This window comes from Anabrus simplex, chromosome 4 (assembly GCF_040414725.1).
Source record: "Anabrus simplex isolate iqAnaSimp1 chromosome 4, ASM4041472v1, whole genome shotgun sequence".
Classification (NCBI taxonomy): domain Eukaryota; kingdom Metazoa; phylum Arthropoda; class Insecta; order Orthoptera; family Tettigoniidae; genus Anabrus; species Anabrus simplex.
Window position 1 is genome coordinate 358,925,919 of NC_090268.1, and position 19,444 is coordinate 358,945,362.

At 35.0% G+C, this 19,444-nt stretch overlaps 1 protein-coding gene across 1 annotated transcript in view; it reads left to right on the forward strand.

Annotated features, from left to right (window-relative positions):
• nolo (no long nerve cord) overlaps positions 1–19,444 on the forward strand; it is a 556,440-nt gene that overhangs the window by 153,524 nt on the left and 383,472 nt on the right. Inside the window, exon 7 of the mRNA XM_068227411.1 lies at positions 2,722–2,817. Coding sequence (XP_068083512.1) covers positions 2,722–2,817 — 96 coding nt within the window. The remainder of the gene's footprint in view (positions 1–2,721; positions 2,818–19,444) is intronic.

The window sequence follows — 19,444 nt, forward strand, 5'->3', positions numbered from 1 at the left end:
GAGTCTGGCAAATATGAAAACCTTTCAAACACAACCGGAGTGAGCCTAGATCAGCTTGGGTTCAAACAGTGATTCTATTACCTTTGTAAGGACAATGGTATAATACAGTTTTTCGCACCATTCGTAACTTTATTCTTATTTTCACTATTCCTTCTTTCCTTCCTTCCTTCCTTCCTTCCTTCCTTCCTTCCTTCCTTCCTTCCTTCCTTCCTTCATTCCTTCCTTTCTTTCTTCCTTCCTATTATTTCTTTCCTTTCATCACTCCTCCTCTTAATTCTTCCATTATTTCCACACTTCCTTCTTTCCTTCCTCTTCTATGTGATAATATTTCAGCGTGGAACTCTGACATGAAAGGTTCTGTCATCTAAGGTTTCAGCAGTGGATGAACTGTATCGACGAATTTTCGTTCTATGTGATACATGTGCTCCCCTCAACATTGTCACATAGCAGTATTTTGAGGCGCAACGACAATATATATAATGTTACTGAAAAAGCATTGAAATATTCTTTTTTTTTTTTTTTTTTTTGCTTTACGTCGCGCCGACAGAAATAGGTCTTATGGCGACGATGGGACGGAAAGGAAAAGGGCTAGGAGTAGGAAGGAAGCGGCCGTGGCCTTAATTAAGGTACAGCCCCAGCACTTGCCTGGTGTGAAAATGGGGGAAACCATGGAAAACCATTTTCAGGGCTGCCGACAGTGGAAATACTGGATACTAGCCGCACTTAAACGACTGCAGCTATCGAGCTCGGTTGAAACATTCTATGATGATGATTATGATGATGATGATGATGATGATGATGATGATGATGATGATTTCTGTTCAATGGACATAATGTCGCTGGTATAGGTGCCTTGATAGATTATTGCCATGTAATATCGTCGCTGCTCAGCCAAAACCACGAAAGTGTTAATACTCTACCTATCCATCATTTCCCTTAAGACTGATCACTCATCCCAGCCACATATTGTAAAGGAAAATGAACCTTAAATACATCATACTGTAGAAGTGGGTAATTGCCATGCAAACATACGTTCCCGCAGTATGAAACAGTAAGATTAATTTTCCTTTACACAACCGCATTGGAAAATAAACTCAACGAAAATTGTTCTGATAGACTGCATATCAGTACGTGGCTGGGAGACGTGACCAGTCTTAAGGGAAATTATAGACAAGAAGATATGAGTAACTGTCTCGCTTGTTCAGAGATAGCCTTATTCATAATCCCAAGAACGTGTGTTCAATTCTGGTAGTAGTCGATTTTTGTAGGTTGGAAAAAAATGTAAAAAGTTTCGCTCCCCACGTTATAATCACTGGCATCCAATGACATATTCAAGATATAAAAAATCAAACCAAACCAAACCTCACGGTACTTAACGCCCTTGAAAGGGCCTTGGCCGGCCCAGCGACCGCTGCTCATCCCGAAGGCCTGCTGATTACGAGGGGTCGTGTGGTCAGCACGACGCATCCTCTCGGCCGTTATTCCGGGCTTTCGAGGCCGGGGCCGCCATCTCACATTCAGATAGCTCCTCAATTTGAATCACGTAGGCTGAGTGGGCCTCGAACCAGCCCACAGGTCGAGAGAAAAATCCCTGACCTGGCCGGGAATCGAACCCGAGGCCTCCGGGCGAGAGGCAGGCACGCTACCCCTACACCACGGGGCCGGCCATATTCAGGATATAATCGAAAAAAATATCGAGCAATACCGCATATCTGACAATGCTCTTCGTATCCAAGAGCGGTCACGCCTCCCAGACACATATGGCTATGCAGTCCATCAAAACAGTTTTCGTTGTGTTCATTTTCCTATACTTTTTTAAAATTCTATTTGTTCGGGGCTTCGATCCATGTTGATCTTTTTCCCCTACTGGCACCATAGTTTATGAACCTGCGTGTAATTGGAATGGCGGTAGTGTGGAATGTTGTGTGTGAAGAAAGGTTAAGGACGTCACAAACACCCAGTCCCCAGGCCAGGGATGTTAATCATTACAATTACAATTACAATTTCAAACCCGGCCGGGAATCGAAGCCGGGGCCGCCGGGTGACGCGTTGCCCCCTACACCGCGTATAAAGGAAACTGAACCTTACCATACCGCACTGTAGGAATGTAGGTAAATTTGCATGATGTGTTTACGCACTCCTAGAGTATAATGTATTTTAAGTTAATTTTCCTTTACACATTAGTATAAGAAAATGAAGTCCGGCTCCATGGCTAGCGTGCTGGCCTTTGATCATAGGGGCAAAGGGTTCGATTCCCGACAGGGTCGAGAATTTAATTGATTAATTCTACTTGCACGGGGGCTGGGTGTATGTATCGTTTTCATCCTCATCACGACCGCGCAGATCGTCTACCGGCGTCAGTGCAGAAGACCTGCACCCGGCAAGCTGAACTTGTCTTCGGACACTCCCGGCACTAAAAGCCATACGCCATTTCACTTTTTATAGGAAAATTGTTCTAATGGGGTGCATATCCAAATGTGGCTGGGGGGCGTGACCAGCCTTAAGAAAAATAATGGTAAGGAAGAGTATTGTTAGCACCACATTCGCGTCCTGCAACCTGTTATGTTGTCATAAAAGTTACTTAGTTAGTTATCCAGTAAGTAAATGTGCATAGTTCCCTTTATGTGTATAAAATGTTCTAAGATTTTGATATAAACTGGAGTGGACTCAGACTTCGAGATAATGCTTTCTGATGACCGTTGTTTTTATTGTGTGTTTTAGGTCCAAGAGCACCTCTGTCGGGGACACAAGCCACACTACCAGGAGCCGTGTAACCTGATGGACTGCCCATCGTGGAACACTGGAGAATGGTCTGGGGTGCGTTCACAAATACTGCGAGTTGAGCCACACACCTTGGCTATGCTCTTTCTTCTTTTAAGACAGCTGACGTAACGTATCAATATTTGCTCCTGTTTGACCTCCCCGTCAACAACTCGCATATAGATCCAAGTAAATGGAATGTTTATTATGCAATGATACATCTGTTGCCTACGAGGTCAAAAAGTCTGCTCGCAGATTTCTACCTCTAGGACAAAATTTGAAAAATAGAAATGTATTACAACTCCTTTTCCACGGTCCTCAATTATTGCACCTAAAGGAATCTTCATTGTCACCGAACGTTCCAGTTAAATTCAAGTACTATTTAACTCCTATAAAGTTTTAGTAGTTTCAGAGAGAATATTCATCAAAATATGCATTGCTTTCTGTTTAGGATTAATAAAAGTTAACAAAGCATTTCTATAATAAACTAATACTTATATTCAGTGATAAATTGGAAGCTTTTTCGCCGTGAAGGCCTACTCAGAAATATCCCCCACGGGGCTGCTATGTTTTCATGTTATCCCACCCAATTTATGCGTTGCTCTCTGTGGATAATTTCACTGAGTTAAATATCACTTCGCCAGACCAAAATGTTTTTACTTCGTAAAAATGACCACAACAGAAACAGTTTCCCTTTCGAAGTGGACTGTCAGTTAGTTATTTAGTTAGTTAGTTATCCAGTAAATAAATGAATAATATTATAAATGTTATAAATAAGTAAATAAGTTCATGTAACATATTTCCATTTCCATTATTTAAAACTGAAAACAGAATATTTAAATATATCCGTACACAATTAATGAATGCCCAAACAAAACTTTCCATATATTTTCTCAGGCACTTTATTGTCAGCAAATATTTCTCGGGTAGTTATGCTTAGTTATATTACTTTCTCCTAAATCTCATATTTCATTTCTATAAATTCTGACCACGATGAAGTAACACGTCAACGAAACTATTCTCGTTCAACAAGTATTTCTACCTCCTCTATCACTCTCTGACAACGGACCTTTTAAATCCTTGTATTTTCGTTTATTTAGGTACATGCTGACTTGTGATTTTATGAGTGCTATGTGTATCTATACTATGCCTTATGATTTTATTTGATTTGCGACCTTTACCGGCATCTCTGTTTTATGTTATTGGAGTATTAACTGAGTATTCACATATCTAAATATTGCTCCGGCCAAAAAATTCTAAGCATCGGGTCACAAGTCATACAAAGATTCCAAACTGGAATAATATTTATGAACATAAGTTCCAACATATGGCACATAATCATTTCTCAGGGTAAAAATTCGCTTCGTTGTTCCCATATGCATTAAATAAATCGCGGATTCCGTTGAAGAGTCGCCGACCGTTAAAACATACATACCATATCCTTATGTCAAAAGAAATTATCCGAACCTCATCTAAAATTCAGCGTAAGCTAACTCAATAATTCCGTATACTATATTACTACTACCTACTTAAAGAATAGAAATACAAAATCAAATCTATATCTAATTTATTAGCATGCTAATGTATAATAAAATTGAATAATATATACATTCATTGGCAATAACGAAAGGAAAATCATAGAATTATAAGTATCATTCTCAAAATGCTTGGTTTCCGGGATAAACATATTTGAAAGAACTTTAAATCTTCAACATATTTGCTTACATATTTGTTAAATATCAAATTATACCATATCTTCCATGATTAAATTCATATAAGGGGAAAAATAGGGATCAGAACTTTATTAAACCAAGGAGGAGTGGAATATCTTTCTTTTAATGTTGTTTGGGATTTTCTTTGGGGCATAAGTTAAGTTTCATTTTGGTTTTCGGTCTATTTGACCAAAATATACTCGGACACATGTTTAGATTCATGTTTGGATTCTTGTTTGTGACTCACCACGTTACGAGATAAGCATTAGCATGTTTAATTATGGGTTCAAAACACCCATACAGTTACCAATATTCTTATCATAACCCAAATGAATAAATTAAATCAGTACATCACCATATGTACAAAACAAACCAAGTAAATCTAGTACGGAGTGCCATAGATTTGACGGTACATCATTCTAATCTGCGAAAATCGTGCCATACTGTCCTATTCATGTGCCAAAATATTTACATACTCCCAAATATTTCTTCGCTGTGCCATAATTTCGATAAAGCAAACCGTACTCCGTATAAGCGCTAACGTACTGACCTTCAAATACGTAAATGTGCGAGATTCCTTTCTATTCCCAAATATATATAACGTAATGCATATCAAACACGTAACCTCTCCATATCCTCCTCCGAAAGTTACAACGAAACACCTACAGCTTGGCTCGAGACATGCATTCAACTCAACATGGCCTATATTCTTTACTTGCAGTGCTAACCAAAATCTAAATATAATATGTAACACAAGAATTCGCATTTCAGTTATCTATCCCATTCTTAAATAACGAACAGAAACATATCTCCTCATTCTACTTATAACATGCCACATAAATACTTAATTTCCTTTATATATATATATTCCTCCATAATTAAAATATATCATCATTCAATTCCACTAAAATAACCTCTGTGTTACGGACGCAATATTCAATAACCTGATTATTCTCTTATACACTGCAACTTCGTAATATTTCAAACACTTCTTTTCCATATTATTATCGTACTGGCCATGATTGGAATACATATTGACCTGAAGTTCTAGGTTACGTCTTATATCTCGCTTATATTTATATATCCATAACTGGTTAAACGCTTCACGGTCTACACGTATTAATTGGCACAAAACATGCACAAATACTCAGTCAGATCTAGTTTCAAATAACCTTAAAATTATCACATTAGCATTGCAATTATATAGCATAAAATAGCACATTTCATCGGCTAATAATTGGCATTTATATTCATATATCCTTTCATTGGCACTTGATCTCATATATCTAGCACTCCAGTACACCTATAAATATTTTTCATCAATTGATTTGAAATTCATTACGATGCAACTCATAATACTTATCTCGTAACGGGATTTTGCCGCTGGATCTTTGCTGGACTACGGCATCTTGGAGTAGGCAACCACTGCGATCCGAAGACTACGTCATCTGCGGCTTCAGCTTGGGTCTTGGCTTGAGCTAATCAGTCTTGAGCAAACATCCCTTCTGTTTAAGCTGAGTCCATCTTGTCACCAGTCATCATGCAATCATAAAAGAACAAATACATAGTAGAATTCATAGTAAACTGGTGACTAATAGGCAATTCAATTCGCAATATTTGTTTTTGGAAACTCGAGTTGGACGAAAATATTCTTTTCTTTAAATTTATAGATTTCTCTAATTTGACCTATTCCTTGCTCTTTCTTTTGCTTAAACAGATATTGTCTCCCTCCTGGAAACAATAAATTATGCCGCTATGGTACTAATTTCGGCAACGTGTAATTCGGCTGAAGCTTCCTTTCCGTTTCTGAATTCCGGCCTCACAGTAACGACAATTTCTTTCAAATCTACTCTTTTTCCGTATTATGTTCTTGCAGATATAGTCTTCTATTCTGTTAATATACTAATATTTTCGTATTTGACGTTGAGTTGATCCTTTTTATAATCTTTCTATAAGCCGTGCAACTTCCCTTCAACTTGTAACTCTATCTTCACAAAGTAGTCAAGAATCGTTCTCTTTCAAATTTTTCCGTCCATCATTATTTAACTCTTGAGATTCTTTTCCCTTGCGGCCGGGCGATATCGATTTATTAGATCACTACTCTGTGTACTTTCACCTGAAGCTATTGTCCGCCATCTTTGTCCACTGTATCTATTACATTGACGGCCGCTAATGTAACGTAATGGTACAATACAAAACTTTGATTATTTATATTTCTTTGGTTTGTGCCGCTCACTTAAAGCCCCAGCATTCTTATTTCGTGTAATATCGATCTGAATGTTATTATGTCCCTAAATGTAACAGTATGACCCTAAAATTATGATTTATGCATTGTAAATATAAACACAATCGAATGACAGCCAGGCGTACGATGTACTAAGCAAGTAATACGAATATTTACTTGAAAACTGCATATTATATTTTTAATATTACAAAAATGCTCTCAGTTACGTTCTTTTTTATTTTTGTTTTGAAATAATATTTTGAAATTTCTGAATATATAACGTACAGCATTCCCATACTTTTCGAAATAAACCGCTAAAAATGATGTATATTAAAATAATCTTCTTTGCATGTTTTCGAAACTTGAAAAACTGTCATCTTACCAGGTTTAGCGAAGAAAAAGTGAATATACGACCCCACAGGTATAAACCAATAATTAACAAATTTTGAGAAATGATTCCTTCGTACTCATAGTATCGTCCAAAAACAAATGTTCCCAGCTACAAACGCAAGACTGGAATCTAGAAAAGGATACCACTTTTTCAGCCAATATGCCCCGTTATTATTTTAAACGATGATATATTGCATGTAAAATATTTTAATTTCGACAATTTCATAGAAAATCGTTATTCAAAACTGAAAACAATGTTCAGTAAAGTTAAGAATAATTGATGAATGTCCGTACAAATCTTTTCATATATTTTCTCGGGCACCTTATTGAATGTTGAATGCTGTACTTTTCTGTGACTTGCTGGATCTTCTACTTCCTCCAGTTATAAATTTATTTTTCTTCAAAATGTATAAGATAGTTTCATTATTAGCAATACCAATCCAAAATAATAGAAGTAAAGAATTAGAGATTGTTGCATACCAGATGTAGGACCGTGATAAATATTAATAACAGCAGGCTTTTAGATCTCGTACTCAGTATTAATATATACTAATAATGTCATTAGGAGGTAAACTTAAGGAATATATCTAGCAAATAACTTACCCGAGTGAAGATGAGAGTATATTAGTAGGTATTGATACGTGCTAAACTACGAGCACCTGTGCGTCATATTCAATACTAGTTGTTCATCAATCAATGGTCATACAAATGAGGCCGACTTTGCGATTTATTTTTATAAGTCTAAGAATCAATATTGCGGTGATACTGAAGATATCTTGTATTAAAGAAAGTCTATTCAGCCACAATTTTTGTTTGCAAAACACAAAATGTTGTATGTTCATTTGCTAACCACCTCTCGTTGTGCGCTGAACAATCTGATACGCGTCTTCTCCAGAAATTATCCCTTGAAATCACAAAATTTGAACCTAACTACTGCATTCAATATTTACTCCTCACTCCTTCTATAGAAAGGTACAAAAATACAGTATTACGTATAATTAAAGTAAATATATTTCCAAAAGTTCTATAATAATTGTCCGAAAGTAGTTAAAGCAGGGTTATAACTCTCTTTAAAGTGTGTTTTACGTTATTATTATTATTATTATTATTATTATTACATGATGGTATTTTTCATATGTAATATACGGTGAATGGATGTTCTGAACACAAAAATGTCCACATTTCTATAATCAGAAGTTCCTTTTTTTTTCAGAAATGCAAATCTACATAAGAATTCCTTCCTGGATGTAATTATTTATGCCTTATGTATACATTATTATCCTTGACAACATTTATACTAACGCTTTTTCTGATAGAATAGTGTTCTGTAAGAATGGTAAGTATACCGAGTATATAGAAATTTCAGACAAAATTGACAGAACTTTACATAAGGAGACGATAAAAAAATAAAAAAATTGAGTTACCTTTTACTCGGAATAAAATCATTATATTGCCAGGTGTGTCGAGATATTAATATTTCATATATTTGAAAGTGGTGTCATGCTTTAAAGTTACTATTCGAAGTAAAGTTGATTAACAAATGTACAATATTACTATTCCCTAATTTAAAGACAGGTTTGATTTGTCAGTTTCAAATATTTTGGTACTTAGATAATGAGAAAATGTACAGGAAATTATCTGTTTATATATTACTTACTTGCTTCTTCATTTAAGAAAAGTAAATGTCATATCTTCAGTGTTACCGTCATTAATGGTATGATGCAAATATATTAAAATGTGAACTAAATGGAATAAACTTTGGAAAAACGCAAGAATATCTCGAAAGACACTGTTGCGATTCCGGAATTAATCTCCGATTTCCGACTTTAAACATGTGAGCTTCGACGTAGGAAGGGTAAAGTATAACTTTTAATGTACTCCTAGATGAATACTGCACACGGTAGCTGAGGCCATACGATTATTAATTATTACTGATCAAATTTGAAGTTTAACTGAAGTCTTGGTTATAGCTGCTCATCAGTAACTACTCACTGGGTTGTGCTTAAAGCACCACGAAAAAATCACCGTTTTAACACACAATAGTTAATTTCCAAGTACAGATCACTTTGTTTGTTTACAGTTCAGCATGCTATTTTTAATTCAATAGTAGTTTAATTTCAGGTCCGTGTAGACTATTAGCAGTTAACTAGACCTAAAAACAACAAAATAGTTCTACTTATTTCTTGTTCATGCTCTTCCCTCTTCATCAACTTATCTGTTCCCATACAGGTACTCTCTTTCACCAGACCAAGAAAATAATTTTCACAATCTTTTATCAAAATATCTCGCTAATATCTTTTAGTTCCATAGGTACACATATTAATGAAACACAATGTCTATGAATTTAAGGAGTTCAATTATTTGAAAATTGTACAAAACTAATTCATGTATACATAGACATATTATCATGTTATTTTATTATGAAATTCTTACATATTCCAATAAATACTTGACTTCTTATGGAAGTATCTTACGTAAAAATGTCGTAATAACACTTTCATTTCATTTTTTACAATTGCTACTCGATATCTCGTAGGTGTATGTCCACCTTGTAATACTATTCTTTCCCCATTACTTAGAGACTTTCATTAATACTTTACGATACAAACACACTACTTCTATGCTATTCGAAAATAACACCCACTTCACTAAATGCAACTTCTGATGAACCCTAATTTTATGAATTATTAACACCTTCTCCAATGTATTTTTTCCTTCATAAACTAAATATCTGGAGAAATACATTCCAATTACCAGACAGGCTGCGTGCCACCACCAAGTACACTAAAAATACTAGCCCGCATTGCAATGTTACACCCGTTGCCTAACCAAGGATTTGTGTGTCCGAATAGACTCGATTTATAAAGTTAGACATATAGAAACGTGCCTTTTGTGTCATATAAAACTATTGATTATTATTATTATTATTATTATTATTATTATTATTATTATTATTATTATTATCATTATTATTATTATTATTATTATTATTATTATTATTATTATTATTATTATTATCATTATTATTATTATTATTATTATTATTATTATTATTATTATTATTATTATTATTATTATTATTATTATTATTATTATTATTGAGCTATTGTAACACTCTTTCATGATCTGAAGTAAATAGTTGTTAAATGCGTATAGTTTAATTAAGGATTTTCTTGTTTGGGTATATTTCGGGGAGAAGATTTTGTAACTAAAACCACCAAATAAACAATAAAGGATGATTAAAATAAAATTATTTCTTCAAGGGAGTATTGTAGAAGCATCATCAACCAAATTTTTACGTTGAAATAAACATATGCAGTCACTGTTTCATAAAATGAATATGTCAAATTTGAAGATCAGTAATTTCACCTAATCTGTTTGGAAAGCGATTTCGTACGTAAAAGCAACAGATAAACACACAAAATACTAAGGAGTACATTAAAGATGCTACGAGAAAGGGCCGTGCCTTCAATTAAGAGAAGACTTGTGATTATAGTTTATATCGATAATGCCTTACTTAAATAGCGCATATATAAACATTTAGTCAATGCTTGGTATGTGATGCGAAGGGAATTATATAGATGTTTAGAAAATAACTATCCCTATGTGAGAACGTAATCATCATGCTTTGTTCTTCACATCCAATGTGATATCTACTGTGTTTCTAGTAACGTTTCCTGTAAGTGCTGTGATATTTAATATTTCATGAATTACTATCTAATTTAACATTAATGTAGGGTTAAATTCCTTTCTTTGGTGATACTATTTAGGACAGTTCATAGTTTTATACCGTACATCTGTGTTGTATTAACTGTAGTAACTATACCGAGTGATTCGAAAGGTTGCGTAGAAAATAATGTAGCCCATAGAGTGGTCAAATTTCAACAACTTTTAAATATGAAGGTATAGTCTAGGACGGAAATCAGCGTCAGGGAAAACCTTAGAACAGAAACGACATAATGGGCAATATGTTTTTACCAAAATGTTTGTTTACAACGTCGATGCATTGAATGTGGTGGCTGATAGTTTGAAAAGTTTATGTAAACAACTATCAGTATCCACTGCGTCTACAAACGATTATCATTTCATTCATTCTCAGTTATGAATTGCCTAGGAATATAGAGCATTTTGGAGAAGTAAATTGTCCATTATGTCGTTCCAAAACATCCTGGCTTTCCCTGGTGCAGGTTTTGTCCTAGACTATACGTTTATATTCTAAAGTTGTTTCACCTTGACCCCTCTATGAATTACTTTAGTTTCTGAGTAACCTTTTGAATGACCCAGCATGTCAACTTTATAATTCGTAACAAAAGTTGGTAGATACCTTCTTCCTCAAGTCACATTACTGACTGTAATAATACTCCGTATTACCTACCGTACTGGAATGCATATTCATTTTACTTGAAAATACAACTTGAGGACGAAGGATTCCCAGTAAGCCTATTTTTCTTTATATATATTTCATAATTACAAAAATAAACCTGTCAGTTTCTAATTTTGATACAAAATAACACTCATACCGCTTTAGTTCCTACATTAATGTATCATCTATTCTAACGTTTGGTGGTAAGGTGTGTTGTGTTGTATTGTTAGCACTGGATACGAATTTTAAATTTTGCAAGTGAACTGTGTTCCAGTGTGCTTCGCCTTCGTAAAACTGCGTGGCTGTCCATGGAAATACATCAGGCCAAACGCAGCGGTGATGATTATATTTTTTAAATTCGTTATTAACATGTACCAAAGTATTTTAAAAATAGATAATATATATATTATGTATAACAGATACTTATGTTGTTGATATCCTAATATTGCTTAAAATAATATCTACCATTCCCTACATCCTTCCTTTCCACACCACGGAGCACAATTTTGATAAGTATGCCAGCATAACGAATTCCCAAGAAAACTGTAAGAGGCACTAATTTATGCTCAGATACTTCCACTAAACACTGAAAGTCCTAACAGTTTAATATAAAATACCTATAAATAGCGTACATAATAGTTGCGAGGTTCACTATGTATAGCAAGGAAATAATGGCATTCTTAATCTGGGATTCACTTCTTATTCGATCAGCAAAATGATTGTTCTAATGCACTAGGTGATGGAGCATTGACATTTTGTTTATAGATAGTTAGGCTACAGAAAACTTAAAAACGTAATCATGTGCCGCAATAACTTATTTCCAAGCTGGCAGATGGTAAATCACCCTCCGGACAAGACTCAGGGCAAGAGACAAACCAAAACTATATCATTCTCTTGTTAGTATAACACATATCGGGAGGATGCACGTGTATGAATAAGGAGTTAGAAGATGTATTGCTTTAAGAAGAATAAATTTTATACAGTTTAATCTGTGATGGGAGATAACAAGATAACAATCAACATAAACGTCTCGCCGGGCTGAGTGGCTAAGATGGTTGAGGCGCTGGCCTTCTCACTCCAACGTGGCAGGTTCGGTCCTGGCTCAGGCCGATGGTATTTGGAGGTACACAAATACGTCAGCCTCGTGTTGGTAGATTTACTGGCACGTAAAATAACTCCTCCGGGACAAAATTCTAGCACTTCGTCGTCTCTGAAAACCGTAAAATCAGTTAGTGGGGCGTAATTATTATTATTATTATTATTATTATTATTATTATTATGATTTTATTTTTATTTTTATTATTATTATTATTATTATTATTATTATTATTATTATTATTATTATTATTATTATTATTATTATTATTATTATTATTATTACGTAAACGTCTCCAGTTTTCAGTGTATATTAATGACTATTACAATTATATAATAAATAATACAGGGTGTAATTGAAATAAAGTACCTCATTTGAACAGCTAGTGGAAGATGTTATTCTTAGAAAACTCTTCAAAAATTGTACTCCTATCTTAATCAGTGCAGGTGAAGATAATCACAAAACTTCGGTCAATGTTTTTGAGAAGTCAATAGGCACTAGATAAGCTACTCCCCTCTCCTAAACATAATGTCAATACAGCTGTTACCTGTAGACAAGCTCTGAGAACAGGCGGAATGGGCTTTACCAAATCATGAAATGTGCAATATGATTTTAATTTGTGGTGGAGGAAGATGTGATAATAGCAATGGCGGGACGAGCGTATCGGGAACGTTTCCCCATCCGAATACCACCGAGGGATAGAGCTTTTGTCGCTGTTCTTCAGAGGGGCTCAATATCTAAATTATTTTGGGTTCAAACCCCACTGTCGTGAGCTCTGAAGATGCTTTTCCGTGGTTTCCCATGTTCACACCAAGCAAATTTTGGGGATGTACCTTAAAACAACAATCAACTAATCAATTAATTAATTTATTAATTAATCAATTACTTCCACTCTTATTGGGTAGGCTACACAGTACTGCCGTTCCAAATATCCCAGTCCTTAATGTGAGGTTGCATCAGGAACATCAACAATTTTTTTACATTGGGATTTTACAAAACTAGCACCACTTCTCTCTTATCGCCTATTTTTCTCCCCTTCTCTCCCTTGCCAACATTCACACATGCTTGGATTACGTGACAACTTCCCCTCACCTACCTTGCCGGGCCCCAACCCCTATACGTACAGCAGACTTAGTTTGCAATTGCTGCCTGAAGTGTTACTGAAATTCTAAAAACATTACATTTTTAATATTTAATTTTAAATATAAATATAGCTGACAATTCCTTCACATAGGTTGCCTAGATTACTCTATTCTATTACCTGTTAGACGGGCGTACCTTATTTCAATTAAACTCTGTATAATAATTTAATGCGTTGTATAATCAGCAATAAAGCATACGATAAACACTGAGTAAAAATTTTGTTCATATAATTTAAAATTTCTTCACAAAACAAAATCATAGCTTTAAAGAACGTAAATATCATTAAGAAATATACTTTCAATTCATAAATAAATACTTCCATGTGAAATAAGGTGAAAAATATTCTAATCATTATTTCGTGTAATAAAAAATGGCGTATGGATTTAGTGCTGGGTGTGTCCGAGGACAAGTTCGGCTCGCCAGATGCATGTCTTTTTATTTGACTCCCGTAGGTGACCTGCGTGTCATGATGAGGATGAAATGATAATGAAGACGACACATACACCCAGCCCCCGTGCCAGGGGAATTAACCAATTATGGTTAAAATTCCCGACTCCTCCGGGAATCGAACCCGGGACCCCTGTGACCAAAGGCCAGCACACTAACCATTTAGGCATGGAGACGGACTTTCATGTAATATAACATTAAATATAGAATTTTGAAATTAATTTATTACATATAATTCCCGAAAACATCATTTAAAAATCCACTGAGTTTTCCGGGGTTTGATTAATCTTAGGATTATTCTTCATTTAAGTCTCGGGTGTTTTACTGTAAATATATAATTCATAAGATACCAAACCACTAAATTTAAACTGAATATCAAAGGTAAAAATTCCAAATAACCAAATCGTACTGTAATTATCCCTTAACTCTTATGACCTTAGAATACTCCGGAGTGCCTAATTACTGCCCTGAATAGAGTTATTTAATAAATATGAAAAATACTATATATACCCTGAATATCGTTATTGAATATGAAAAATTCTATCTATATACCGGAAAATTGGGAAATTATTCACTGTTGTACTAATACGCAGATATGCCCGCATGCCCAAACCGAGTCAGTACAACCAGCTAACAAAACTTTTGGTGTTCTACTTTCAACTATGTGAATCGTAGTGCTTTGCATGAAGGGGTTTCGGACACATCGGTATTTCAGTTTTCAATCATAAGCAACATATCAAAAGTAGTGAACGGTACTTTTTTGCACTCTATGGTATGGCTAATTTAACCACACTTGAACCAGGGAGTGGATGTGGTCACAAGACCGATGAAACATGGTGCGTACAGTACAGTATCACATGATTTCTAGTTCTCCCCATGAAGTGAGTAAACCTCATAGCAATACCATATTCCTTAATAATTGGTCGCTTCCGTGGATCAGATAATAGAGTAAGTCTCATGTTTGTAAGATATTCTTACATCTCAGATGATATAATTGGATTCTTGTAGAGCATGTAAAATTATCCTAATAGTAATTTTGGAGTCCATTGTTTGAAATTAACGGTGGCATATTCATCCTCCCAGCCAGAATTCTCAGTTTCACTATTAATTGGCAGTGAAAACTATACCAAGAGACTAATGTGCTTGTTCCACGGTTAATGGCATCAAAAGACTCACATTTGCTAACAAAAGGAGGTGTGGTTTCCGGAAAGACATGGTGCAGGTCTTTTGAGTTGACGCCGCATAGGCGATCCGATCTGCGTGACTTTCAGGATTTTCCCTACTTAAGATGAATTCTAATGCCGAAGAGGGCAAGAAAACCAGCCCCTGAGCAAGAGGATTTAACTAATGAAAGCTATAATCCCCAACCCGGCAGGGAATCGAACCCGAGACCCCTTCAACCAAAGGACAGTATGCTAATCATTTTTCAATGGAGCCTAATAATAATAATGATAATAATAATGCACTACTAAATTTAAATTTACTGGTAACCAGCTGTATTTTCACACGCTTAACAAATTAAAAATGTCATTTTTTATTAATAATGCCACACTGGTCTACAGAAGACTCGGTCCTGAAAATAATTCTGATATTAGCTGCTTAATTCAGAACACTGATTTTGTAATCAATGTAACAAGCGAAATGCAGAAATACGAAGTCGAGTTAGATAAGATGGTCCACTCCCGTCTCATCTCTTCAACATGTTCATCGAAGAAGCCAACACGGTCATGAAAGAGGAAACGGCTCAGATCAAAATTAATGGTAAACAAGTACCTTCTATTTGCTGTTGATTTTCCCATATGGGCATAAACCGCAAAATATACGCAGAGAAAGCTCAACATACCAACAGAAACTTTAGCCAAATGGAAACTCCAAATTATTGCAAATAAAACTAAAACCATGACGGTATGTAAATCCAGTCAAACCCCAATAACAGACATCAAAATTGACCCTGGAATTGAACAAGTGAAACAGTTTTGCTACCTTGAAACCTGATCACGAGTGACAACTGGAGTCTACCAGAAGTCAGGAAAAAGATAGTTATGGAAAATAAAACCTTTATAGATATAAATCACCTGCTGTCCAATAAACAGGTATCCAAACTGGAAAAACCTTAGCGAAAACTGTATGAAGCGTGTTTCTGTCGGTTGTGAAAGCTGAACATTAGGACAACAGGAAAAGAATCCCAGAGCTTTCCCATTCTTGCGTCGAGGAAAATCTTCGATGAATTACTGCAACATTAAACCACTATCAAAGAAGAAAAATGAAGTGGCCCGAACCTTCGAAAATCATATTAACGGTAAAAAAGAAAGGCAAGGGATACGAGAAGAGTATGAAAGTGGAATATACCCTAGGCCACGCAAAATAATACCATTGACATCGAAGAAGAACAGGTGTAGACCAAGTGAGATCAGGCGAGAAAGACGATAGTGAGAAGTCTGGCGGAGGGTGGCTTAGCTGCTGATTTTCCACCCGGAAGGCTGAGGGTCGAACCCGGTCGATTCTAGGTTAAGATTATTACCTCAAAAGTTACGTGTCATCCGGCCTTAAACCAAAATGAACCTAGGTGGTACCGGCGACCCCAGAAATAACTAGGAAGAGCTGAAGAAAACTTTTATAGTGAGGAGTCTGGCACAAGTAACTGAAAGCAGTGTCACTCAGTTCCGGGCTCCGTGGTTGCCAACTCACGCTTCCAAGTTGAAAGCCCCTGAGGAATAATCCATTTTAGCTGCCTCTTATGACAAGCAGGGAATACTGGGCATGTATACTTTGCCTCCACTTACAGGAGTGTTCGAACCCGGTTGTAAATAATCAATCAATAATGAATCAGTTAAACGTTTCACAAACGAGCCTCGCGAAAGCTCACTATCTACCTGTTAACTTAATATATCTTCTACTTATAAAGAAAGTGATGAGTACGTCGAATGCTCGTTTGTGGTTCGTCACATTGTAGAGACCTGCATCTAGGACAGTCGGTGGTTCAAACCACGAACGAGTTCAATATTTTAAATCAAGAAATTTGAATAATAATAATAATAATAATAATAATAATAATAATAATAATAATAATAATAATAATAATAATAATAATAATAATAATCTAGATACTGGCTTCTCACCACGGTGGCCACGTTCGAATTCCAGCTAATGCATGAGGGACTTTGAAGTCACCTCCCTGTGATTTGGATTCCATGTAAAACTGGAAATCTCATGGCTATGATCGCGTTAAGCTGCAAGCTTTTTTATTTAATAATAATAATAATAATAATAATAATAATAATAATAATAATAATAATAATAATAACATTGACTCCGTACCATTTCAACCCAACTAAAAAGATCTGAAAGAAATAAAGAGTTACGACCCATTTTCCTCTCGTGAATAGAATTAAAACTGCTGTTACTGCCTGTGGACAGTCTAGACAACTGCCATCCACTCGGTCGTGAAGCCGCTTTATATACAGAGAGAGATCTGTGTCTCTTACGAGTTCCGGAGCAATCCGCTGCACCGAGCAGCGTGCTTGCGCGAAACATATAAACTACATCATCCCCACTCCTTCTTCCACATACCATGTTTTACTTTCTTTTTCAATTAGACCTTGTCTTACATCATTTATCCGCATAACATACAGCACTGAAGGAGTATAGAGCAGAATGTATTATCCCGACTCATAAAGTGTTCCAGACAACCACAACTTATGTCTCTTGTAACTTCGCTTCTTTTAGGCTCCCCGATTAATGAGTATGCAAAGCATATGTCCTGAAAACTACGACAAAAATACGGGGAAAATTTTAAACAAAGAACGTGTGAATCTCTTAGCAAGTGACTATTTAGAAAGTATATTTTTCCCAATGTAATAAGATGCCTTTCATTCCACTATTATTAAGAAAACTGTTGGCTCAGTCGTACTCCGTTCTGAACCTTTTATCAGGTGAAAATATATAAATTTAGAAACATATTTTAGAACTCTATAGCACTGTGTGTTCTCATTTTGAAAGAGTGTTATGAAAGGAATACTTCACGAAACGTTTTAACATGGCGTGAATTGTATACGTACATTTAGAAAGAGTGGATCGAAGTAAACAATATTTACTAGCATATTCAGTTGATAATTAATCTGCTGTATTCTTGGTTCAAGTAAGACTAATACTCCATTACACTTTGGTATATAATAAAATCTTGATTATATGTTTTCTCAAATGATTCATATTTAACACATCGAACATAGATTAATGTCACCTTAAAACTTATATAAGCTTAAGGGACATAGCGTTATTAATCTTAACTTATGGCTCAGTTATTTAAAAGAAATTACTTAAAATAATCGAGAAAAGTACGGTAAATTTAGTCGAACATTGAAAATAAAATATCAAATGTTATAAAATATTGCAAATATATGTAAAATTCGGTAAATTTAGTTGAATATTAAATATGAAATGTTATCAAATATTGAAAAGATGTGTTAAAATAAATTAAAAGCATTGTTGAAAATACGTAGACTAAAATTATCAAAACCAGCACTTCATGGATACGTGCAAGGTCATTCTTGAAACAAATTAACGGTAAGAAAAGAACAACGGACTGGGAAATACAATAGAAATATTACACGATGGCTTAAGTATCAAGTTGCATGTATTTAAAAATAACTATAATAATTGAGAATAAGTCACTAAGAGACACGTGAAGAAGACAAGTACTAACTGGATGAAATAAAATATTCCTAAGCATAATAACAATCAATAATTCTCGTACACAAGTTAAAAAATAATATAGATAGCAATATTTTTGTGTGTAAAAAAATCCATTGAAGATGTTAATAAAATGTAACATCAACGTTTTATATGCAGACCGGTATTAGAACGAGGAAATATTTAGTCAAAAAGCCACATATTATTGATGAAATAAAGATGATAGATCAGAGTCCTATTTAACACAAAGAAAGGCATTTAATGAAATACAACATTACGTATTAAAAGGCATCACATATAAAATACAGCACTGGAGGCTAAATATATTATACATATCAAAAATTTCTAAGAAGAAGATACAAAAATATTTGTCGATTAATGGAAATAATTTGGTGGTTGTTGGAGGAACAGCCTGAGCTAGAAGAAGGCACTGTTGGGATTACGAATGTGAAGATAAACATTATTACGAAGAAAATGAAATTTTACATGAGAATGTATTCAATACTGGTAAAACAAAAAGTATCTTTCTGTCGTAAGGATGTTTAAGAGTTACATTACCGAGCTCGATAGCTGCAGTCGCTTAAGTGCGGCCGATATCCAGTAATCGGGAGTTAGTGGGT